The 24,946-nt window shown below is 43.4% G+C and overlaps 1 protein-coding gene across 2 annotated transcripts in view; it reads right to left on the bottom strand.

The window, feature by feature from the left end:
• Nucleotides 1-4,572: 4,572 nt before the first annotated feature.
• Nucleotides 4,573-24,946, bottom strand: part of Tox3 (TOX high mobility group box family member 3) — a 103,131-nt gene continuing 82,757 nt past the window's right edge. For both annotated transcript variants that reach the window (XM_057753858.1, XM_057753859.1), the window contains exons 4-7: nucleotides 16,441-16,710; nucleotides 11,999-12,226; nucleotides 10,259-10,339; nucleotides 4,573-6,350 (exon numbers count right to left, since the gene is read on the bottom strand). In XM_057753858.1, the coding sequence (XP_057609841.1) occupies nucleotides 5,604-6,350; nucleotides 10,259-10,339; nucleotides 11,999-12,226; nucleotides 16,441-16,710 (1,326 nt within the window). In that variant the 3' untranslated portion in view covers nucleotides 4,573-5,603. The remainder of the gene's footprint in view (nucleotides 6,351-10,258; nucleotides 10,340-11,998; nucleotides 12,227-16,440; nucleotides 16,711-24,946) is intronic.

Here is a 24,946-nt window from a genome sequence, read left to right as displayed (position 1 = left end):
GAATGAAATTGACAGGCCACTGCGGTGAACTTATTCTATTCTAGTTCTGCTTCTGCCTCTTGTGAATGGATATGGGAACAAGCCACGGTTCCTCTCTGTGCCTCAGTTCCCTCATTTGTTATGCATCAACTCCCACCTCACCTGGCTGAGAGACGAAAGGAGTCAGCACTCATGGTAAATGCTATACAAGCGCTAGAGAGGAGGCATTTTACAAAAGAGCATTATTCGGTTTGCTAAGGGGTGCGCATCCACACGCCATCCTCTCTCTGTGAAGATTCTCTTCTGAAACCAAATTGAGACCATAACCAACCCCCCACACACACACACACATAAACCCCTAGTTCTGTCTGAGGTTTGACTTAGCAAGAAAGCCAGGGTTGCTTTTCATCGTTTGTCATGTTGGAGTTCAAGCGAGAGGGACTTTTACCAGTAGGGAAAATAGTTTTCTTTCCACAGCAGACTCAGAAGATGAACTCTCTCTTGATGCTAACTAACATAAGGGTAAGGCCTATTGGACTGTGGCCACCAAAACCTTGCCTTGATCTGGCTTTTGTGGTGGAGGTGATGCACCTTGAAGAAGAGGGTGTGGTGGGAGGGAGCATGGAGAGATGTGAATTACCAGATATTGAGGTACGCTCTCAGATGGGGATCCCGATCAGTGCTTCTTTCAGGTTTTAATGCCAACTGGATCACACCCTTCTTGTATCTAAGCCTGCCTTTGTCACTCGAACACCTTTACAGCCCGAGTCCAACAAAATGCCTCAGCAAATCAACAAATGCCAAACCCATCTCCCTTTCCAGTACTTTCTCCTGCTCACCTTCGCAAGAACAGCGCCTGTCCACGTTTGCTGCTCTGAAGTACCTGGACTTCCGGCTCCTCTTCCGTCGCTGTTAAGTGCCTGTACTTCCAACCTGAGTCTTCTCTCCTCTCCCACCTCCTCCCACCCCCAGGCTGGAGATGTCTCCTCTTTTAGGTCAAGACTTCCATCTTGGTGTCCGACAGCCCGCCCCCCAAACCCCAAGGTGCCTCCTAAGCACCACAGATTTCATGCAGCTTTCTCCAGTACCTGCCGCCCAGCGTCATCTCTCCTCCTAATGAGAATTTTCCTCTTCTCAGATTAAAGAGGAAATCACACACATTCGTTTTATGGCTCCTGTTGGCACACCTAATCAGTCGGTGCCGTGGGACCTTCTCTGCCCCAAGAGGGAAAAGGAAAACTCTACTGAAGGACGTTGGCCTGTTAGGATTTTTTTAAGTCTTTATTAGGGGAAATTTCAAACATGTACCAAGTAAACAGAAGGTGCTCTTTATCTCTGCCTGTCCTCTGGGACCCATCACAGGGCTCTGCATGCTGTGGAAGTAAATTTAAGTAATTAGGGCCCAAGGCAAATGGAGCTGTCTGCCTGCATATCTGATTCCACATCTCCCAGGTGGCTTAGGGTTTCCTCAGGAACACCCACAACCACACACCTGTAGGCTCGCAGTAGACACAAATGAAACCCACCCACCAGCTTTAGCACTCAGGGAACACACGTGTTTTCTGAAAAAAACTCCAAGTCTGGTTGAGTAGTACCCGTGCAGCACTCCAGGGAGAGCCTACCCTTCTGAGAACTTCTGCTGGATCAAGAGTGTAGGTTTCTTCACGCTGTATCACTGCTGACAAAAATCACTTTTCAACTGTCTTAAACCACACCCCTGTCCCTGCGCCAACCTCAGCCTCAGAGTCTTAAGCCTGTCTGTTACTTTAGAAAATTCTTTTAAACTTGTGCCGACTCACCCATGAGTTTCCATTCTCTCTTCCCATTCTTGTGTGCACGCATGCGCACGTGTGTGTGTGTGTGTGTGCGCATGTATGTGTGTGTGTGTGTGTTAAGGAGTAAAAGTGAAGCAGAATTCTAGAGTGATGAATTACATGTCCGTGCTGTGTCCCATGCAATTAACTCAAATTGACGGTACAGTACATTATTCTGTTAGTGCATGGAAGATCAATAAATACGGGGGAACACTCCACCCCAGCTCGCCACTTTCCCATCTGAGTCTAGTAGGTCTGAGACGGATCACGCTACTGTGATGTGTATACCCCAGCTAAGGCAGGCAGGTGGTGCATAGACACCATTCAAACTTGGCCTATTCAGTCCCAACTTCTCTAATGCTCCATTCATGCATAGCAAAACACCATCTGGTCCTATTTTGCCTCCAGCAATCACAGCTGACCAAAAACGATAATAACAGCTGTTGCAAAACAAAAGCCAAACAAAGGGGGTGGGTGAGGGGGAGGAAAGGTTAGATTGAAGTCCAGCGCTGAAAATGCTCTGTGAAGTGAGAGCGGGGAAGAGGCCATTCAGATGCCTGGAGCCCGCTGAGTGGACAGCGGAGGACTCCTACTTAAACTTGAGATATTAATCCATCTGTCTCGAAAGCCTTCAGACCGCCGTCAGGTGGTAATATATTGCAGAAATTATGCTGCACGAAGGCATTTAAAGTTTCTGTTCTTTGAGTCAGGAACTAATGACCCCGTGTCAGCTGAAAATGGAAAAGTCCTTATATGCTTTCCTCAGACGGCTGTACAGGTGAACACAGGAAAGGAACGCAGTCAGCTAGAGTGATCAAATAATGTCCCCACAACAAGGGAGAGATGAGGTGCGTGTGATGGAGATGGGGCTTGGGGAGGGGAGATTCTCAACGTCCCTGGAGCACTTAAGGAGTCTCCCCGATAGTGCACCACGCTTCTTGTACTGATTTTCACCACCCAGATTATTTCTGACCTACTAGAGAGAGAGTACCAAAACCTTATTTAGTTGTGGGGCCAGAAACCAGTCACTCGTGTAAACTGAAGTACAAGAGCAGTCATATTGTGAATCCTGATTAAACAAGTTGGTAACGAGAGTGGGGTCTCGTTACACCATCCCAGTCTTTGGATGTTTTCAATACAGAGTTTTGCCTGGTGATTAATTTTCTAACTGTAGTAATTAAACTATCTTTTTCTTCCCCTGGAACAGGCCATCAGTGGCTTTATATAATTTGATGAAATGTGATAAAAATCTAAGATTTATAGAAAAAAAAAAAACTCCTGCAGTAGCTGCGGCGACACCTGCCTCGAACGGAAACAGTTGCAAACAGACTTCGTGTGCAATTAAGGCTCATCACCGGCGACATTTTTTTCCCCAGCAATACTTCATGGGTTTTCAAAATGACAATTAGAGAACTAAGACACAATTACTGTCACATGTAGTCTAGCAATTAATTTTGAAGGCATTTGTCTAAAGGTCCCACAACAGAATATCAAATGGTTCTTATTGCTATGTTATGTTGATTTCCATTCAGAGAGGCTCTGAGCACTGGCTTTGGCCCTGATGGGTCTCCGGCAGGCAGCTCACTGCTTTGTGGAGCACAATTGGGCCCTTGTAGATGCAGTCAGGCATCTTTCTAGGACTGTTTGAACACTGATACCTGTCAACTAATACATCTTATGAAAAGCTTCAATTTAGACATAAATTTTTCTACAGCAAGAAGCCTATAAATTTATAATCAGAATCTCTCGCTGTTCAATATTTGTACATAATACAGGGTATGAGAGGATTATGAAATATTGAAAGAAAAATTCATTATTCATATCCCACAACATACAGTAAATAATCTTTGAAGTACAACAACTTGGAGGAATCCATATTCTATTATTTCTGAACATCTTGCACACAGTAGCAACGGAGGCTGCCCTGCACACACTCCATTTCCAGGTTAGGATTCCAGTCAGGGCTGACACTTGCTGTTTTTAATTTTCATTTTATCATAAGCAGTTTAAGACTGTTGCCAGTGGTAATTTGCAATTTTTATCAAGACCTCTTCATTACAGCTTCAGACAGGACAGATGCTGTAATTAATCATGCAAGACAATTGGGGATCCTGGTCACACAGCTCTCAGAGAGAAGCCACCACGGAGCAGAGGAAAAGGGGGAAATGGGCACCGAAATCCTTATTTTGGCCTCAAAATGAGGACCAACCATTCATTTTAATAGAAATAACAGTACAATGGCAGCCAGTGCTAGCCCTGAACAGAAGACAACTGCTTTTTCCCTTACCTAAATATATTTGTATCTTACTTGTATTTTATATGGAAATAATTTGTATCACATTTACATACCAACAAAAATATAATTACAAAAACAAAAACAAAAACAAAAACAAAACCCAAACAGTTCCCGTCTTTTTTTGAGGGCCCTGGTGTTTGGCTGTAAAATCCGGATTCTTGGTCATGAATACTGTGTTTCCAGATAAAAATGGAGGATGGAGGCTCCGCTCAAGCGGAACTGGTTGGTGCCATGTTCCCCATCTTAACGTATTCAAGGGACCAAAAGTAAAATTTGACATTCCATTTTATTTGAAAAGTGAACAGTGTCCTTGTCGTTGCATCAAAATACAGTCCACAGATTTTACTGAAATGTGTTTATTCTATAGCAAGATAAAAGCATTTTGTTTTAGTTAAGCAAAATACAAACAACTTAATTGCTGCTATCATAACTCATAAAAAAGTATAAAACAGCATAAAAACACAATAAGCAATGTAGCAGTGAATGGTGTATGTCACCAGTGTTTACGTTAAAGCCTGGTTTAGGAAAAACTTTACAACACATGATATGAAAACTTACAACTCGGAAAGAAAATATTTACATTGATTATTTCCGATGTAGTGTGCCTTTTAAATATTCAATATTCTACTGGTATTACATCATAATAAAAACTCTTGCTTTTTCTTTTTAAATCTTAACTTTTGTAATAACTGTTTCATTTAAGTGCATTTCCCTTTTAAAAATACAGTGTTTTTATTTTTTGAAACTTGTCACTCAAAACACGTAATATAGTATTCACATCTTTTCTAATTGGAATGAACGTAACGGGCTAACAGTGGTCATAGGTATCGTTCACAACATCTACTGCGGCTTGAGTCAGAGAAGTCATGGATACAAATGAGAAGTAAGCAAATAAGTCAATAATTGAATCTAGTCGCTTGCATTTTTTTTTTCTGGAGAGATTTAGAAAAAAAATAAGAGCTTTGGCAAAAGTCTGTGATTTACATAATTTTTTTTTCATGACAAAAAAATGCCATCAACTATTCACATCATACAAATGTTTGTATGAAACAGGATCTTCATATTTCAGGTAGTTACATCTGTGCTTTGTACTTAGTATTTATTTTAGGGCTTCAGAAGTTCAAATAGCCTGGAAGCGTGGTTCACTCCCTTCTGGAGAAATAAGGCCATTGTTTCTCTCTATGACTCGGAAAGGCCAGTTTACAGTCATCAGGATGTCCGAGACTCACTAAACGGTTTGATTCACATATTGTAGGTATAGCCTGAATAAATTAAAAAAGGCAGCACATGACAGAGCGCAGCTTTCTTGTTTAAAAACAAAGGGATGTACAGTCAGCTAAAAGATGCTTCCCAGCTACACTGCAGTTCTGATTGCCTATCTAATAGACACGTGAGAGACCGTTTGATCTGTTACACACTGCTGCATAACAAGAGTCAGCTTACAAGTTCCAGGCCGCACACCTTCCCTCCTCTGCCTCTCTCCTCGGTGCACTCAAATCCGTGTGCCACGCGCCTTAGAAAATACTGACCTGCGGTAATACTTGAGTCTGTGTCTGCGACTGGATTTGAGGCTGGTGCTGCTGAGAGGCTGGCTGGGGGCTGCCAATGGCAGGGATGGGGGATGTGATCTGGGAGGTGACCGGGGAGTGCTGCCGGGGAGAAGGCTGAGACTGGTGCTGCATGTGCTGCAGTTGCTGCAGCTGAAGATGCTGCTGCAGCTGCTGCTGCAGCTGTTGTTGGTTGATCTGCTGCTGGAGATGCTGCTGCTGCTGCAGGTGCTGCTGCATGTGGTGCTGGAAATGCTGCTGCTGCATCTGCTGCTGAATCTGCTGATGCATTTGGTGTTGCTGCAACTGCTGCTGTTGCATCTGCTGCATCTGCTGTTGCTGCTGCTGCTGTTGTTGCTGTTGCTGCAGCTGTAGCTGATGCTGTTGGGTTTGCACTGAAGGACTCACCTGGGTGGAGGCTGCTGAGCCAACCATGGTCGTCCCCATGGAGCTTATCAGTGGAGCCCCAATGTTCGCGGGCATGTTGGCTGCGATGGTGACTGATGTGACGATCTGGCTCATGGGCAGTCTCATGGTTAAGGGTTTGGGAGCGATGGACCTAGGGAGCGACTGTGGGAGAGTCTGAGGTGAGGCTGGGACTGTCCCATGTTGAGACAGCGGTGTGTTCAGAAGGAGGGATGATGTCAGGTTGGTCGATGCCAGAGTCTGCTGGACAGAACGGATGGTCTGGGCCTCTGCTGATTCAGCAGCAGCCTGCACAGAGAGGGATAAAGTTCCAGAATGTTAAAATCTACAAATACATACGATAAACTGACTCAGAAAATAGCCACCACTATTCAAGCTGCCTGGTCTCCATGGCCTTTGTCATGTGACTGTTTAAGCACTTCCTGCAGGCAGAGTCAAATCTGCTCTGCTCCACAGTGAGTCTTGGCTGGTGTGGTGCCTTTGCTTGGTTCAGAATGGGATGAGAGTCAAACTATTCCAGTTCCATGTTGGTGCCCTAAGGGATGGCACACCCTTGCTCTCACTCTCTATACCTAGAGCTATCACAGAAAGACAGATCTGTAGTCCTGCCTCACAGCCCACTGTCAGCATCCAACCACAGGTGTGCTACTCCTTCAATCAGACAGAAGACAGGACTCCATCTGAAGGACCAGCCAGCTACCTGGCTTTCTCTGATATCGCTTATCTTTGTATGTTACCGGGGTTTGTGATTGTTTGTTACACAGCATTAACTGGGGTCAAAGATAACTGACGCACATTCTAGAAGCAACAATGCTCCATCATTCTAACCATTACAGCAACACATGCGGAAAGACAATGGATTACAGCTCAACCAATGGACATCTCCAGATACTGGAGCATGTTTACCCGCTCATGTATTTCTCAGTTCCCCTTCGACAACATAGCATCACGTGGTACTGAACATGTGTAGAAGTTATGACAGGAGAACTAACTCGTGCACTCTGCATCCAGAATGGTATCTACTAACAACAAACACCACGGGAGACCAAACTGCTAGACAATGTCAAGACCCCATTGGCATAACTCTTTTCCAAAGTAGCCACTCAAACACAAGAAAACACAGCTACAGTCTTCAAAGACCCCAAAGACCCCATAGAAGCCTCTCATGATGTCAGAAGTGTTTCGGGTTCAATAACTATTTCCGAAGGTCCCCAAAATTTACCAATGAAGTCACAGATAAAGAGAGAGCATTAAAACTTCATATACTGCTATAACCCAGTAAACAATGCTGATAGAGCTATTCCATTTTGTGCCCCAAACATGCACTCCTGCAAAAATAAATTCTTTTACACATGCAGAAGTGGCTGGAATGTTTCACCCTAAAAACAGCTTGACCCTTTATTTTTCATAAAGTCAGCATTTTTCTACTTTGCTTGCTTGACTTGTTTTTGGTGGTGCTGATGGAACCAGCTAAACAGGTATACTACCACTGAGCTAGTTCCCCATCCTTTGGGTTTGTTCTTTGAAGGGGGGAGCATAGGACATTGTGGTACAATGACGTATCGTATCATCAGACATCTTTAATGATTTTAAATATTTACTTGTGCATTTTTGTGACTCAGACTTATAAAATTCTGCTCCTGGAAGGAACACGGGAAAGGCCTCATATAGAGTCACCCAGTGTAGCTGATGGCTCTGGTTTGACAGACCACCGTGAAGCAACACCCTTGGATGGGCAGCGCTCTCTGGTATAAAGACCCAGTGTGACTGAATGTTACTGGAGGGTCCTATTCAAGGCCTAGGGAAGACAATGCTATAGATACACAAAATTAGCTTTAGGATTTGTTAGAAGACTCACTAAACAGAATACACACGGTTTCATAATATAACCCACGTGTACTCTGGTATTTAAAGATCTCCAGGATAGTTTTCAGGAGGAAACTATCACAACTGTTAACATTGGACAATGGCATCAGGGAGCCTTAAGATGACACTTCAGTGATAAATGAAGCAGGGCTGGTGACTGTGGAGGTGCCTGCCTGATTTACTTCCTGAAAATCTAATTGTACTCTTCTAGTAACTTCTGTGAAGTTTTAAATTCGGTAGACATTAGATTTATAGACTGGGATGCGGGTTCTGGGCTCTGCATACAGAGGCACACATTATAGAGGAATATTCAAACCCATTGCCAGTCTCTTTCATTGCAGTCCTTATATTTGGAGACCAAGATCTCATGCCTCCAAATTCTCATGAATCAGAGTCTCTTACTTACTACCAGGATTTGGTTTGCATCCATCCTCACCATGAAGGCAAGTCTGGTAGTATTCAACTCATCATCTTTTCAACTTGTGGAGCCCCAAACAGTCAATTCTTCCAAAGAGGGGTACAGCAGCCAGCCTGTACCACTGGATGCTACCCCCCGGGAGGCCAATGTGTCATTGACTACTTCACTCTTTGCGTCCAGGCTGAAATTTTTCTGAACTCGGACCTCACCTATTACTTAATTCCTTTCCAGCTGTCTAACTGTAAATCCTAGGTCCCTGTGAACATCATTTACCAAATTTAAGAAAGTAAACTGAGCTTTATATTTATCCTTTTGAAATTCTTTTGGTGAAGGGTCACTAAAGTACATTTGGAAACAGTTGGGAATCCCGACTCTGGTCCCAATATTTTAAGTTATCCCTTCTAAGTCGGTCACGGATCCTAGTTGTACTTGCTATTTCCCTTTCAGATAGTGATTCTCGGTTTAGACTCACACATGGTCACTTGCTGACACTCTCACTCACGAGGGTCACCTATCCTCGCTTCTGGGCAAACCAAAGGCAGACTCGCCCACTTGAGAAACACACACTGCTGTTTTACCCACCCGTTAATCAACCATACCTTTATGTGCTTGCATACACCCCAATACCCATTGCCCATAGAGCCTACTCTCCATCCACTGCACACCTGAGTTCAGACCCAGTGTATTTGCCAGTGTGCATCTTCCAGAATCTCAGGGAAGAGGTTTCGCTATTGCCCTGATAAACGATCTCTCTCTAATGAAGTGGGAAGTGTTTTGAACGCCGTCAACAAAGGCAGGAGGCCCTCTGTTGATCTCATTCCGCAGAGCTGCCAGTGGTGGATCGTCATACAAAGAAGAAACAACTCGGGTGAACAAGAGAAGAAAGGGAGGAAGCCCTTTCAACATGGCTTTGAGGCCTTACGGACTTGAGAGAACAATAAGGATGAAATGGAACTGGCTTCTTAGAAAAGAGGAGTCCAGTGCGAAAGCCCGCTAGTCTGAACTGTTTACCCCAGAACCCTTCTCAATTCTAGAAAGGCAAAACACCTCAGTAACTAATTGGTAAAATAATATAGGAGCTTAGGTCTGGTGGTGGGATTCCAGCAGTAGAGTGCTTGCTTGGTGTGTGTGTGTGAGGTTCTAGGTTCAATCACTAGGACTGCCAGATAGATGAGTAGATTGTGTGTGTGTGTGTGTGTGTGTGTGCGTGCGCGCGTGTGTGTATGTCTGTATGTTTGTATGTATGTATGTAGGGGGTGGACAGACAGATAATGACGATGGTAGGTAGACTGATTGATAATGATGATAGGAAGATTGATAGACATAATGATGATGACAGATCAATAATAATGATGATAAATATAGACAGATAGACAGACAGAGAGTACACATTCCTTTTGGATCAAGGGAATAATGACGTAGAACAGAGCTGTCTGGAATATTAGTGCCTTTTAAAATACATCACTGTATATTCTATGCATAATGCATATGCTTTGTGTCTTAGTATTTGGAACATAATTTTATTTTAAATAATCATGAGACTTATTTATTTATATGATGTGAAACAAATGGCCAAAAATGCACCAGTGCTGATTACGATAATGTAACCACCAGAGAACTTATGGTAGGTTCAGAAATGCCGGACAAGCACACCTCTAGATACAAACCGGGGACCTTAACCCAGGCCCAACTCCTGACACAGGGGAAGCACTAGGGGCTGTTTAAAAGGTATCTATATGGCTACAAACACAAACAGAACAGTAAACCGGTCAGCAGTAACTCGGCCTCGGCAGCTTACAGGAGCTCCTGTTGTTCATATCATCATGTGAATCGTGTCTAATGAAAAACTCTTAGGGAGCCACATGGAAGTTTCCAGCACACAAGGATGGCTCCCACACTGCAGCAGGCTTACCTTAGAAACCAGGCTGGCCCGGTAGGCAGCCAGGGCCTTCAAGTATTCTTTCTTGGCAGCTTCTGTTTTCCTTTTATATACCTATTAAAATAAGACCACAATTAGCACCACCCTCAGGCTATAAATTCTTAGCTATAAACCTGCTGCACAAATTGGGTCACATAAACAGACCTCACCTAAAAACCTGGTCTCCCTGGCTTTGGTCTTTCAAATGTTTCTCTCTCTCTCTCTCTCTCTCTCTCTCTCTCTCTCTCTCTCTCTCTCTCTCTCTCACACACACACACACACACACACACACAAGCTCTGTCACCTACACCCAAGCCCAAGTTTAGCGTTTAAAGTTGAAAGGGAGAATGATCTCAAGTTGCTACTGGAAGCTTCACACTAGGCTATGAACAAGCACCAACAAATGCCTCAAATTCTAGTAAAACTAGGTTTCTCCCCACAGGTCCTCCTAAACTGCATCAAATCAGAGGTTTATTGACAAACTCTGGGGGCTGATAAGATGGCTTAGCCGGTAGAGGCGTCTCCTGCTCACCCTGACAGAGACCAGTCTTTGGAACCCATACACGGGAAGGAGAGAAGTGCATCCTGAAAGCCGGCCCTGACCTCTACACACATACTGTGGTCCCCGGCACAAACTGAACATACATACATATACATAATACATACACACACACACACACACAACTTTTTTCATTAGACAAAAGGAAAAAGATGGAGGCATCTCAATCCTGGGCTTCTTTTGGAGAAACAAAGAGAAGTAGAAGTCATAAATAATAAAAGATGGAAGACTGGCGGACTGAGATAAGCAAGTTCCTCAGTACTGGAACGTTACACAAGATTTGGGCTTCATTTTTCTTAAATAGTCTGATGGCTGGCCTTTAGAACCAAGTAAAACCCTTTCTTTAGAATACGGTAAGTCTGCGGTGCAGTCTCCTGGTTCCTTAGAATTGTATTTTGGGGACAGAATGTACTGTGTATGGCAAACAAACAGGCACACCATCGGCATGAACAAGCTAACAAGGAGGTCATGGTGTGCGTTTCTCCACTCCTCCCTTCTGAAGCAATCGCTCTGTTTTAGCACTGATAGAAGTCTATTCTTCCATAGATACATAAAAGTCCTGTTAAAGGTAATTGGAGTTTTATGCAAGCAGGGGAGGACCAACTCCAAAGGACTCCATTCTTCCCTTCATTTGTGTTGAGGAGCTGAAGAGGGGAGCATGGCCCTGAGGAAGTATCTCCCACCAGCATGGCTCATCTTTGAATACCTCTCGCACTACCTAGTTTAAAAAATGAACTTGGAATAAAATTTCAAATGCCCAGTGACAATAATGAGACATGCAGAGGCAGCTTCAAAGTTTAGCAACACACCAGGATAGCACAAGGGTTCGGAATGATGATCAATGGGAAGGCAAGCAGGATGGATCTAATCCCTTTGTAGGGCCCTTTCTGAACAAAGGGGAAAATTCCACATTATTTAAAATGAAAAGATTATCATCAAAAGTTTAGGCTTGTAGGCTACTGCCTGGATTCCTTCCAAGTCTTCTGTGAGCAAATTTTGAACATGTACCCATAAGTCGACTAGAAATCAATGTAAGTAGAGCTGTTTGGATTTATCTGTGTGTGTTTTAGTTCATAGCTTAGACAGACGGGCTTTCTTAAGAAGCAATCATATCAGATGTAAGAAATAATCTGGTAGCTTTTTAAATATTTGCCCATGATGGACGCTTGCCTTACCTGCTTTTGCTCCTCTCCAAGGCTGTCCCACATAGATGCTACAATTTTTGAGACCTCTCCAAAGGTTGCATTGGGGTTTTGACCTTTAATTGCAGCCTGTGTGTCTCTGAAAAACAGGGCATATGCTGACACTGGCTTCTGAGGCTCATTGGGATCTTTCTTTTTCTTTTTCTTTGGAGTCTTGGGCTTCTTGCCAGCATCTGGGGCAGTTCTTTTCTCTCCAATGGCCTGTAAAGCAGGAAGAGAATTCACTGCCTGGAATGAACTTGCAGAGAATGCAGCAAGACTTACTCCAAGCCATGGTTGCTCTTTGAAGGTTTTGTTAAGGACCATCAACAGATGAATCACCACCAAAGGCGGGGGAGGGGCGAACTTGCTTAGAGTTAACTGGACAGCCGAGATTAGCATTTAGAACACTGATTAATGAGACCCGGAAGTAGCTTCAGTATATTCGCAACATATGCTTTCCATGGCAATTATGAGTAATGAAAGCCAGATCACTCTGCACCAGGCTACGCTATCTATATACAATGCTGCACACGCACGCATGAGCACAACAGTTCAGTCAGAGCGGTTAGAAGGAAAACCTAATAACGTCTTGGATGTGGATCATATTCCGGTATTTTAAACAAGGTCCCCTGCCACAGTTACGTGCCATCTGTATGACTGGTCAGAATTGATTTTTCTATGGCTGATTTTTTTTTTCCTTTTTTACAAGAAGGTTGCTGTGCTAACGAGCCTCTGGACGTGCAAATAGAAATTAGCTCTAATCACTACACTTGCACAATAAAAGGAAAGGTCACCTTTATTTTCTAAAACAGTAACTTTCTAAAGGACAAGATAACGAGAAATAAAAAAAATGCCACTTTAACTAGCGCTACGAAAGAAATGAATATGCTTTGAAACATTAACAGTGTGTAAAAGAACACCAGCTGATATGTAAGATCAGCAAGGCTAACAGGGGAGCTACAAGAAAGCTACTCATTATACAAGGTAAGCAACCCTGAACCCAACAGCACTACAGAGACGTGACCACAGTATGGACTCTCAAATTAGAACCCTACATGTGATGCGGGTACATCCAAATGTACACAGACACACTTTGTGCTCATCTGTGGCTATCACCCGCTGTTTATTTACTTGCTTACTTTTATTTAACACGTATGGGTGTTTTACCTGCATGTAGGTTTACCCACCACATACACACACTACTCATGGGAGCCAGAAGAGGACAATGGGTCCCTGGAACGGGAGTTATAGAAGGTTGTGAGCAGTCATGTGGTTGCTGGGAATCGAACCCAGGTCCTCTGCAAGAGCAAGTGCTCTTGACCACCCAGCTTTCCCTGCAGGTCCTATCACCAGCTTCTTATTGACCACATCATAGCCACTGGTGAAGGAAGGTCAATGACCCACCAACCTCAGCTATCTCAGGCCTAGATCACAGGGCAAGCACAGTAAAGACATCGTGTGTGGTTAGTTTCATCAAGAATCCTCACGTGTTTGGCAAAAATCTCTTTAAAAGTCAGGGTTGGAGAGATGGCTCAGAGGTTAAGAGCACCGACTGCTCTTCCAAAGGTCCTGAGTTCAATTCCCAGCAACCACATGGGGACCCCCAACCATTTGTAGTGAGATCTGGGGCCCTCTTCTGGTGCTGTAAGCAGAATACTGTACACATAATAAATAAATATTTAAAAAAATATATTAAAAAAAAAAAGCCAGGGTTGGACCCCATGAACAATAATTGATCCAAGTTACTAAAAGATTAGGTTTTAATGATCTCGAATCTTAACTCAGATATTACAAGAGTTTTAAAACTTTCTAAATTGGGGTCATTTGGAATTTAATTCAGTTACTAAAAATTCTTGGGGAGGAACAGAATAAACAGTAACTTTTCTTGGAGAACGCTGAATATTTAAACCTTTGAGAACCACTGGCTGCCTTCCAGACTGTACTGTTTTTGAGTGACAGCCACATCTATAAAGCAATACAAACGGACTCGCTTCCCTTCCTACTAAAAGACCAGTCTCCATAATCTTTTTTCTAAACTTTCAGAATAAGCGAGACTTGCTTAATTCTACCCAATGACTTAAAGCTTGCTGGGGAAGCAGACATCTTTCATTTGGACACTTTATGGAAGCCGGATTTTCTTTCAATGCAACAAGGATAAAGCAACACAGCTTCAAATGGAGTCAAGTTTGTTTCCTTCCCAGAGCAGTCTGGCAGTGCTGGTACTAACAGTATGCGGATTTCCCATGCAGCTCTTCTTCTGTGAGGAGAGCTGGATCATGTCCTCTGTAGAGCCATATTCAAAAGTTGGCAGATTCTGAGGCCTCTCTTGGCAAAGTACAATTACAATTTGTCCTAACCATCATTACTTTCTAAGACTAAACTAGAAATGGAGACTCCCACAGTTTAAACAACGTATCAGGATATAGCCTCAAAAAAAAAAACAAAACAAAACAAAACAAAAAAAACAAAGCAAAACCAAACCTCTTATATAGCTGACTTCAAAAGGCTCAGAATGCTAGAAAAATACCTTCACCAAACAGTTATATGGTGATTACTTGAATCCTCCTTTCTCAGATAACTGGACTAAAACCTAACAAATTGGATTCTTAGTCTCCACATAAACCCAGACCCTCACTTAAAATGGCAGAGAGCGGACTTCTGGACAATTTCTGTTAGACACAGGACCTCAGTGCGTGCAAGTGGAGGGAAGGATTCCAGCTGGCCATGAAAAGACAGACTTACCTAGCTAAGCAGTCACAGCCTGTGCCTCTTTCCCACCACAGTCAAGCCTCCATGAAGAAGTATATCACTGACTCTGCACTAGTCAGCTCTGTGCCCGACTGGGTGCTGATGGAACACTGTACAACCCCCCCCAGCCCCTCCCGCACACACACACACACTTTAAATCCCCCTGCCTTCTGCGGTATTCTGGCTTCCCTCCTCTTCTCCTCATCTCTCGGTCTTCTCTAGCTCCTCTCCTTCCCTTTGCTGGTTAAGATAACAATGCTCAGAGTTCCAGCCGTGACTTACTCCTTACATTGTCTGACACGCGGTTCCCTGACTCCAAAGTTCCAACTTCGAAGGACTGGGGTCCAGTCTCAAATGTAAGCACCTCGAACTCCCCCGACTGCAGGCCAAACCCATCTACGCTGGCTCTCAGACCAAAACCCACTTTATCGTTTCCACTGTAGTACCACACCCCATCAGCACCCCTCATTAACCTGGTTTGCCAAGCCCATTCTCTCCTCGGATGAGAACAAACAAGCAAGCATAAAGGCCTCTCCTAACGCATCTCCAGACCTCATTGTGTACTGTGTTCCACAGAAGGCCAAAGTGCTTCTTCTAAAGCATCAGTCTGATTACGTCATCCCTGTGTACAGATGACCAGTCTTCAATTACTACGCCACCACACGCCCAAGCCATTTCTTCTCTTTCTCTCCTTTCCTGTATCAAACTTCATGGCCTCATAAATGGACACACAGAATGCTGGCCCCTCTCCTCTGGCTCACAAACGTTTATGCATCCTCCCAGACCTAATTCAAATACAATTTCCTTAATAAAGTCTTCCTTAATTCACTATCCCAAACAGAAGTGATTAAAATCTCCGCACACTTGGTGGCATCAATTATGCCACTAATCACACCGAGAGCTAGTCCTAACATTGGTATTCAGAACCAGAAGAGGAGTCCTTTGGGCAACACTGCTTTCTTTTTTATTTCTTTTTCTTTCAGTGGCGCAGGGTTTGAGATCAGAGCCTTGCACACTCACCACCTCCACTTCTTAAACATCTCCACACCACTAAAACCAAGAAAACCAACACACACAGAATAGGTCTAGAACGTACCAATAGTAAAAGCGTAATGGGTAAGCACACATAATGTGTACTATCACAGTGCTCATTTTCATTGACGATACCCGTTTGGGCATCCAGAGAAGTCATACCTGCAATCTGTGTGTACTCAAAAGTGCATTCTCCATGGCAAAAGCAAAGGCACAGAATAAGTCAAACCCACCAAGTGGCCCTCCCTGAGATATGGCACTACTGAAATGGAGCCTGCCAACAAAGGGATGAAACTTGCTCATATCAACAACAAAACCTGAGCGCTTTTGAATTCCTGAAGTGTCTAGAGTATCTGGAAATGGAGTAAAGGCCCTCATTTGCAGGGCAGAACAGTTAAGCCTAAAAAGATTTAAGGGCTTTGTCTTATAGTTCTTGGAAACCTGGTCTCCCAACTTCTGTTCCAGAACCCTTTCCCCAAAAGTTGTATGAAGAAAAACAACATCAACAGACCCCAAAACTTGAACCACCACCAATTGAAAGGTCTCTCCAAATGCATGAAGAAAAAGGTGGTACCATGAATGTGATCCGTAATATGAGCAGGCACTCGGTTCAACTGTCCGCTAGGCTCCAAACTAGGCCACCTCTGACTTACTCTGTTTGCTTCATCAGCATCCTCCTCATTGATGGAGCTGGAAGGGGAAGGAGTGGCCGATTTGCTTGCTGGAGGGGAAGGAGATGTGTGGGGCACACTGGCCCCTCCCAAATTCAAGCCCAGCTGCGCACTGAGCTGAGACTGGTTGATGGTGGTCAGCTGGGCAGGAGGCATGATCCCGGAGCGAGCAGCATCGGTCATGTGGACAATGGACCTCATGATCATGGAGGGATCCTGGCGGTACTGTGACACTTGTGTGTGGCTCTGATCCTACAAAGAGAAGAGCGAAGGGGAAAGGAGTTTAGTTTTCCCAAACGGCAATGACCTTGTAAGGCTATCAACTATATAGGTGGGTCAGAGCCTCTGCAGCTTTGACAAGACGTTTAGACACACGCCACAAAGATGAAAAGTCAGAAGCACAAAATGCAAAGATGCAACCCAGCTGTCTTGCTGTAAGCTGGTCCTTGGATGACCTTTCTTAAAACACAGTTTTCCAAAGGAGACCAACCCTCTAGGGGGTCAGCAATGAGTCTGCGTCCTTCTCACACCCAGCAGTGGTCCCATGACCCCCACTGTAGGAGAGGAGGACCCATCCTCTGATGTACCCCTGTGGAAATGTAAATTCCCAACAGAGAGCAACCAGAGAGACATGGAGCTGTGGTTTCACAGAACAGATTCTGTCGGCGCAGAGAATCCCTTCTGTGCAGTCACGCACTAACCAGGGTCATCGTGGTTCTGAATTACATGGCCAAGGGCGTTTGGAAGTCATTCAGTGTCTTGGCTCCCACACCAGGGCTTTCATTTAAACCCACTTTGTTTTTGTTTACTTTGGATAACCAACCATGATTTAATGTCCTAATACTTCTAAAAATATTCAGAACTAGCAGGTGGGGACATCCCCGTCAACATAGTTTTCTGTGAAAATTATTTCCCTGACTTCAGAAGTAGCCTTCCTTGTTTGGGGAGTTACGTAAAACCATTAAGGCTATTGCTGCCTTGTTCTATTTCCTTCCTTTTTAATACCAAAGAAAGCGAAATAAAGACATGCCTTTCTGGCCACTTCTTTCAAACTTGTCATTTGCAGTGAGCCTTTGATTTTACTAAAACCTAATTCTCTTGACTCCCAGGGACCTAGAATCTCACTTTATAGACAAGGTTAAGGTTTGCTTCCTGTTTCTCTTTGGATTCTTTCTGGTAAGGCTTTTTTTTTCTTCTAAAATAAGCAAAGGAATTGTCAGTAGCTACATTGAGCAGTCTCAATTACACAGTCTTCCTGCCACTAAGCAAGAAGCCATGTCACAGAAAACTGGCTGCATAAATGATGACCTCACCATGCTACAGAGAATTAGGAAGCTTTTTAAAGCAGGGATTTAGAGTGGTGTGTACTGAGCTAAGGCAAGGTTTCTCAATCTCGGCTCTACTGACACGCTGGACCCGGTAACTGGAGGTATCGGCTATGTCCTCTGGGTTCTGGGGTACCTCTGCAGCATCTCAGCCTCCACCCACTAGAAGTTAGCAGGCCCCCTCCCCTATAGAAATGCTTGTGTGGGACAAAATCACTTCCAGGTAGTGTCTATTGAGCTAGAGTGGCATCCAAGATGGGAAAAAATAAACTGAGGTATAACTGTAGAAAGTCTCTTTTTATGTTTTAAAAAGTAACCTTAACTGTTAATAAAGGTCACACTATAAGAGAGGATTGGAGGGGCTGGAGAGATGGCTTAGAGGTTAAGAGCATTGCCTGCTCTTCCAAAGGTTCGGAGTTCAATTCCCAGCAACCACATGGTGGCTCACAACCATCTGTAATGGGGTCTGGTGCCCTCTTCTGGCCTTCAGGCATAAACACAGACAGAATATTGTATACACAATTAATAAATAAATAAAGTGAGGATTGGAGCAACAAGAAGAGGTCTTAATTTTTTCTCAGAAATATAAAATAAATACATAAATATAAACACAACAAACAAAACAAGTGGAAACTAAAACACGACTCGGGCAAAACAATAGAAGAGAGCACAAAAGATTAAGTAGAAGTTTAATAATAATATTTGTTTTGTTTGAAACAAGGCCTCGTGTAGCCCAGGCTGGCTTTAAATGTAGCCAAGGCTGGCTGTGAACTCCTGATTTTGTTTCATTTTGTTTGAAACGTCTCATGTAGTCCAGGTGGACCTCAAAATTACTATGTAACCAAGGCTAGTCCCAAACATCTAATCCTCCTTGACTCCATCTTCAACGTGTTGGGGTTACAAGACATTTTCCCCCTCAGAAATCCTGAGCTATTTTCCAGTCTTTCATGTTCTTTTGAGGTTCTATCATTGTTCATTTACTTCTACTTAGTCAGAGTTTATTGATACATGTTATTTTAATATCTTCTGGGATATTTTCTTAATCTTTTCAGATTTACCTCTGAACGTTTTAAAGCTGTCACAAAGCAACTTCCAGAGTATATACTTAAATACATTTAATTTCGACTGGGCAATAATGCCACAGTTAACTGCCATGGTCGTGTTAACTAAGTCTGAGTATAAGGCTTCAGCCTCTACAGAGGAGTGACCTGACTCTCATCGTTCCAAAGCCTGCCAAAATCAGCCCAGATAGGTGCTTACTGGCTGGCCACCAAACACAGCATTGCGGATGGATTCTCATCAGCAAAATGGCAGCCAAGAACCAAGCCCTCCAGACAGAGGTCACCTGCCACTCATACCTTTATTATAGAGCTGGCTGCTCTGGGGCTCTCCTGATGGGGGACTGGCAAGGAACCCTCTCTGGGTGTTTTCCAGATGCTGTGATCTGGGCTAACCTCAGCATGTGCTTCCTCAGTTAACCCCTGGGACTGGGTACTAATACTGCTCCAGTCCTTAGACAGACAGGGGTGAGTCCATGGGTCACTCCTCGCTGACTGGTGACTCTTGCTCAGTTGAAAAATGGGGTTCTAATGAGCCATGCTACCCTAAGGGCAGATGTGCCAACAGAAAGAAAGAGAATGGACCCCGGGCTTTCCACTACCACCGTCCATTAGCTTTCTAAACTGAGTTCTCTCATTATATTTCATTTAAAAAGGCAGTGCTCGCCTGCAGTTGGAGAATTATTGTGAAGAACACTGGTGGCAAGGCCAAGACTTTGCCAAAATAAAGTCTTCTTCGGACCCAGAAAGTTGTCAACCGCATTCTCACATCCTTTGTATTTCCCAAAGGACAAGGTATCAGCAACTCTCTGGAATACATTCAAGGAAACTCCCATTCACATAATCTACTCATCAGAATGTGCCAATATTCCTCGTGGCTCACAGTCACCCTGTCACAGCTTCCTATGTTGGAGGATTATTATATAAGATGAATGAACATAGTGCCTATAGACTACACTACAGATTTTATAGCCCAGAGGTTCAAGCTTCTGTAGGGCCACCCACTATTAACAACTGCTCAGAAGCACTTGAACTCATCAGTTCCCATCAGTTTCTATTAAAGAAGTGTTCTTTAAAAGATACAGGGAGTTCTTAGGACTCCCTATTATTTTCCCCAAAGAATGTCAGTTCCTTTTCCAAAGTTCATACTAAGCATCTAACGGGCACCCATTCTCAATCTTTGGAAACTAAAACCAGTCAAACATGATTCTTTGAAACATCCTACAGACGTGAAGATGGCACGTCATATGTTTACTGTATCCAAGCAAGGGACAGAAGCATCGTATGTTCTTCTCCAGAAGACCTCACAGCATTTCCCAGTAGGAATAACAAGGAAACACAAAATGAAAAACAAAAACCCAAAGAAACATAACTGGATTTTATAAATCATTTTCTCTCTGTAAAATTAAGTCTTGAAAGACCTTTTGGCAGTCAACTTACACAGGCAAAGTAAGACCTGGACTGGAAGAGACCTCTGTAAGCTATACGATTTGAATGCCAGGCACCCTTACATTTATTTATTCATTTGTTCATCTCTTTATTTAATTTTATATTTGTGGTTCTGGGTTCAAACCTAGGATCTCACTCACGTTAAGCAAGGGCCATTATCAATAGGTCAATGTGTTCATTCATCATTTGAGAAAAACTCATGATCCAAGCCGAGGGAGCTTCCTGTGCAAGTTGAGGGTGACAGTACAGAGTGTCACAGGTGCTGGGGGCAGAATTAGCCAGGGGAGGAGAAACAGGACAGGAGTGGACAGATGGCAAAGGGCCAGAGGAAACAAGGTAGAGAGATAACAGAGTATTTCCTTCACAAAAAGTTCCAAGAGCTAAGGCACAAAATGTTCAGGTAACCAGCTCAATCAGTGTCTGAAGAGAACTCAAGGATTAATATCCAACTGTAGAAGGTCACTGGGGATGGGCAGACTTGTGTCCTCATGATCTTTCATGGGAAAGTATTGCTGGCCATCTCTGGGCCTGGGAGTACCACACATCTACATGCCCCCAACAAAAGGGTCGCTGCTATGAGGGTTGCTCCTCCCTGCATTTGGTCAAAGGGTCTCTTCATTTTTAAACAAGAAGCTTAATCAATAGCTATTTCTGTAAGTAGTTCCATGTTTCCTTAATTTGCCCAAAGCCCTGCCTATTATTAAATATTAAACATTTAAGTTAGCTGTGTTTTATTTAAACTGTATGTGTGCACGTGTGTGTGTGTGTGTGTGTGTGTTCAGGTATGCATACATGAGCATAGGTACCTGGGCAGGCCAGAAGAGGGCACTGAATCCCCTGAAGCTCTAGTTACAAGCTTTTGTGAGCTTGTAATCTAGTGTGGGTACTGAGAACCAAATGCCTGTCCTCTGCAAGAGCAGCAGACAATCTTAACTACTGAGCCATCTCTCCTGACCCCAAATCGAACTGTTAACATGTGGACAATTTTGTATTAGTAAAGAAATGTCTCATCGCTAAAATAATGAAAGACTCAGCCCATAGGTGCTGGGCCAAACACCAGATAACTACTCAGAGGAAGAAGTTATAACCTGGGGTCTATAAACCCTGAGAGCTGCCTAAGTTTACAGCCCAAGGTCTGCTTTCCTTTATGTAGAGACAAAAGAAAGGTGTGAAAGAAACATTATCTCCCAACACAATTTTCTCCTTGACTTACCAACACTAAAAGACCACTGAGAAAAACCTTCCTGACCATGTAAGTCCCCACTACACAACCATGATCACAATGGCACATAGGACTAGGGGCAGGGGCAGGTCCTTACAGTGTGCTCTCATAGCCTGATCCAGGAAAACTCGAATCCCCTTCATATTGAAATCCTTGTCCCACTTGAGTACTGAGCAGCAGTTCATCTCAGGAGAGAGAAATATTCCCACTTGCATTTCTCCCCAAATGTAAACTATAGGCCTTTACTTTAATTTTTTCCTTTAAATATTACATATTATTTTTCTGTCTCTTACAGTCATTAAATAAAGCTTCCTCCCATCTGGGTTGATCTCATTATAAGAGGCATTTTAAATTCCATATGCAAATGTATTTACTTGCCTTCTACTTGCGGTGTTGAGGAAATTTTCTCTCTAACAACCCAACATCAGGTTTTCACACTGGAGGACAACATCCAATTAAGAAGCAAATAATCCAAATATGAGAGAGTGTGACTAAATAGATTTTCACTGAGGCAGTTTTTAATCAATATTTCCTGAGAACTGGAATAATTAAACAATTATCTGTAATAAATATTACATTGTATTAAAAATACTAGAGTAGCTGCAAATAAGAAATATAGGCCAGCAATTTTATGCTCAATTATTCAGTCATGTCCTATAGCAATGTTAAAATTTTATTTATAAATTAACAACAATCACGCAAACAGTTATGCTTACCCAATAGTATTTCCAATCCCTAGACCATGTAGCAAACACCACTAAGCAAGCCAGCAAGAATCACAGACTCCTCTTCAACCAACTGTATTTCTAAGATTTGCTTTTCTATGCTCAGTTTGTGCATGTGTGTGTGTGTGTGTGTATGTGTTGTGGGAGGGTACAGCCACATGAGTACAGGTGTCTATGGAAGCCAGAGGCAGTCATTCCCTTGGAATTGGAATTAGAGGTGGTTGTGAGCCACCCAATGTGAGTGTGGAGGAAAAAGGGACCAAATTTGGCTCTTCCGCAAGAGCAGTATGAGCTAAGCGCTGAGTCATCTCTCCAACCCCCATTCCACCAACTTCCCATTCAAAGTATCTACGCTGGCCAATGTTCCTTAATCGCGACTCTCAGGTTTATGATCTCATAACATGATCTCATGTTTATGATTTACCCACGGGGAATTTTTTATACAGAATCATCTCACTTTAATTAGCAGTTTCTCTGCAAAAATGAAAGCTCCCAGTTTGTTATCAAGCACTCACATGGCATGTCACTCACATCGCCATGATGCTTCTTCATCTTAGCAGAGTCAGCGCCATGATTATTTCCTACATTAAGAGGAATCCCAGCTTTCCAACTGTTTATTCTCTAAGTTTCCTTCCCTTCGATTTGGAGTACAGTCAAGTATGCCTTATAACGAGCAAATACACTTTCCCCGCCCTTCCTTCCCTTCATTCAGATATTGGAGAGATGAGACAGCCCCAGACCCAGGCCAGCCCCCATGCCAATAAGTAGCAGCAGACGAGCTCCCTGCCTTCCTGGAGCTTCTAGATTCTTGTGAGGGTGGGGGAGGGGGTGGTGGAAATCTAGCAAGCTCTGTGGCAGTCAGGATCTGGGACAACCACCCAGAGTGACCTCCCTCCAACACATACTGTGCCATCACGTCAGGCTGATTCCAGAAGCCTGGACTTTCTAAGATGGCGCCTCTGTAGTCCCCCGGCACTGACTGACAAGGTCTGGAGACAACTATAAAAGACACAAGCTCCAGAGAAGACACATGGGACTAAGGTGACCATGTCACTGTTGAAGAAGAGCTCCCTTCAAAACTCACCAAGTCGGCTGCCATGCACGCCACTGCACGTCGGCTGCCATGCACGCCACTGCACGCCGGCTGAGATTATTAGTTCTGAGCACGTGCCTGCTTTTCTAGATAACCCTGATTCTGACCTTAAAGGCAGCCCAGCACCCCTGTGAGAGGGTCAGGATATCTAACAGGTCAAGCAGAAAGAATATTTCAGGCATCGGGTGGTTCGAGACTACCTGCTCCACTGAGAAGGGCGACAGGAGGGAGCGTGTCTGGTGTATTTGGCAGTCAGTCCAACAGAGCAAACTGTGTGAAAGGTGTCTTTGATGACAACCATCTCTAGGCATTCAGACTGTGAGTTTTGATACTCTAGAGAAAATGCACTGATTGTAAAACAAACAAACAATGCTGTAAGTAATAATATAATCCATTTCTGGTAATTAATTGCCTACAGTGCTTAGTAGGTGCTAGCTTTTGCTAGTGGATAATGGGCTTGGATTTCGTAATTCAGACTTGGCTTAGTGGAGGCCTTGCCCACTGAAAGTGAGGGATTTGCTTCTTTTTCATTGTTAACTAACAGTGTAAATGGTTTTGACAGCAACCTGACTTAAAATACACAGGCACAGCAATCATTCAATCTGTATGAGAACTCGCCAGTCCCCGATGGCTGAGCGGTAACCATCCTATGGAGTTCAGCGGCACAGCCTCTGTTGACAATGGCAATGAACATGTTCATAATAATAATAAGGGCTTGTTTTAATAGAACGTTCCACACATTAAACACATTAATGACCCATGAAATAACTGTTTTATCTGTAACACATTAAGGGACATTACTAAAAACAATGTATTAATTGGTAGTGGGCTATTCCTTTGGATGTAAGCTTTTTTTTCTTTGAAAGTATAAGAGAGTAGGAAAATCATTTCACAGAGACAAAAATAACTTAATCAAAATTAGAACCATGCCGACTGTGTAAAGAAAGAAAAACTTGTAAAATACGTCACACTGCGATAAACTCCCACCTTTCTGATCATAAATACTATCTCCCTAGACTGCAGGTTAAGCATGATATTTGCATGTGAAGTGCTCAGACTCCGAAGCCTGAGTCCTTCCACAGTCCTTTCTCTCTCTCCTGAACTTATCTAGACACTTCACACTCAAATGTGCTTCCTTTACCCCCTCCTTCTCAATTTTCGACCACCACCTCTCTCTCTCTCTCTCTCTCTCTCTCTCTCTCTCTCTCTCACACACACACACACACACACACACACACACACAAAATCACAAATAAATCCAAAGCAACATCAAACAGAACACGCAGGCCCTCTACACAGGAAATATAATGCAAGCAGAAAATGTGTGTGAATTATCAGTGTGTTTTATAAATTCTCTTTCGGGGGGGTTGGCATACAAAATATCAAACTAGAGACAATTACTTCACTGTCTGTTTCGCAGATATCAAAGCGAATTTTGAAATTCATCAAAGCTAACCTTCTGTTATGTACAACAGGCTGAGCTGAAAGGAATGTTAACAAGTTCAATTTTCATTCAATCAGCAGTACTGCTCTCCGAGATGTTTCATTGCAGGACAGAAATAAAAATAATCTATATGGTAATTATGAGAATGAATCCCCCAGTAACTTTCAGCTAC

The sequence above is a fragment of the Chionomys nivalis genome, chromosome 21 (genome assembly GCF_950005125.1).
Source record: "Chionomys nivalis chromosome 21, mChiNiv1.1, whole genome shotgun sequence".
Lineage (NCBI taxonomy): Eukaryota > Metazoa > Chordata > Mammalia > Rodentia > Cricetidae > Chionomys > Chionomys nivalis.
Note: the sequence above shows the minus strand (reverse complement) of the source record. Positions and strands in the feature narration are given on the sequence as shown.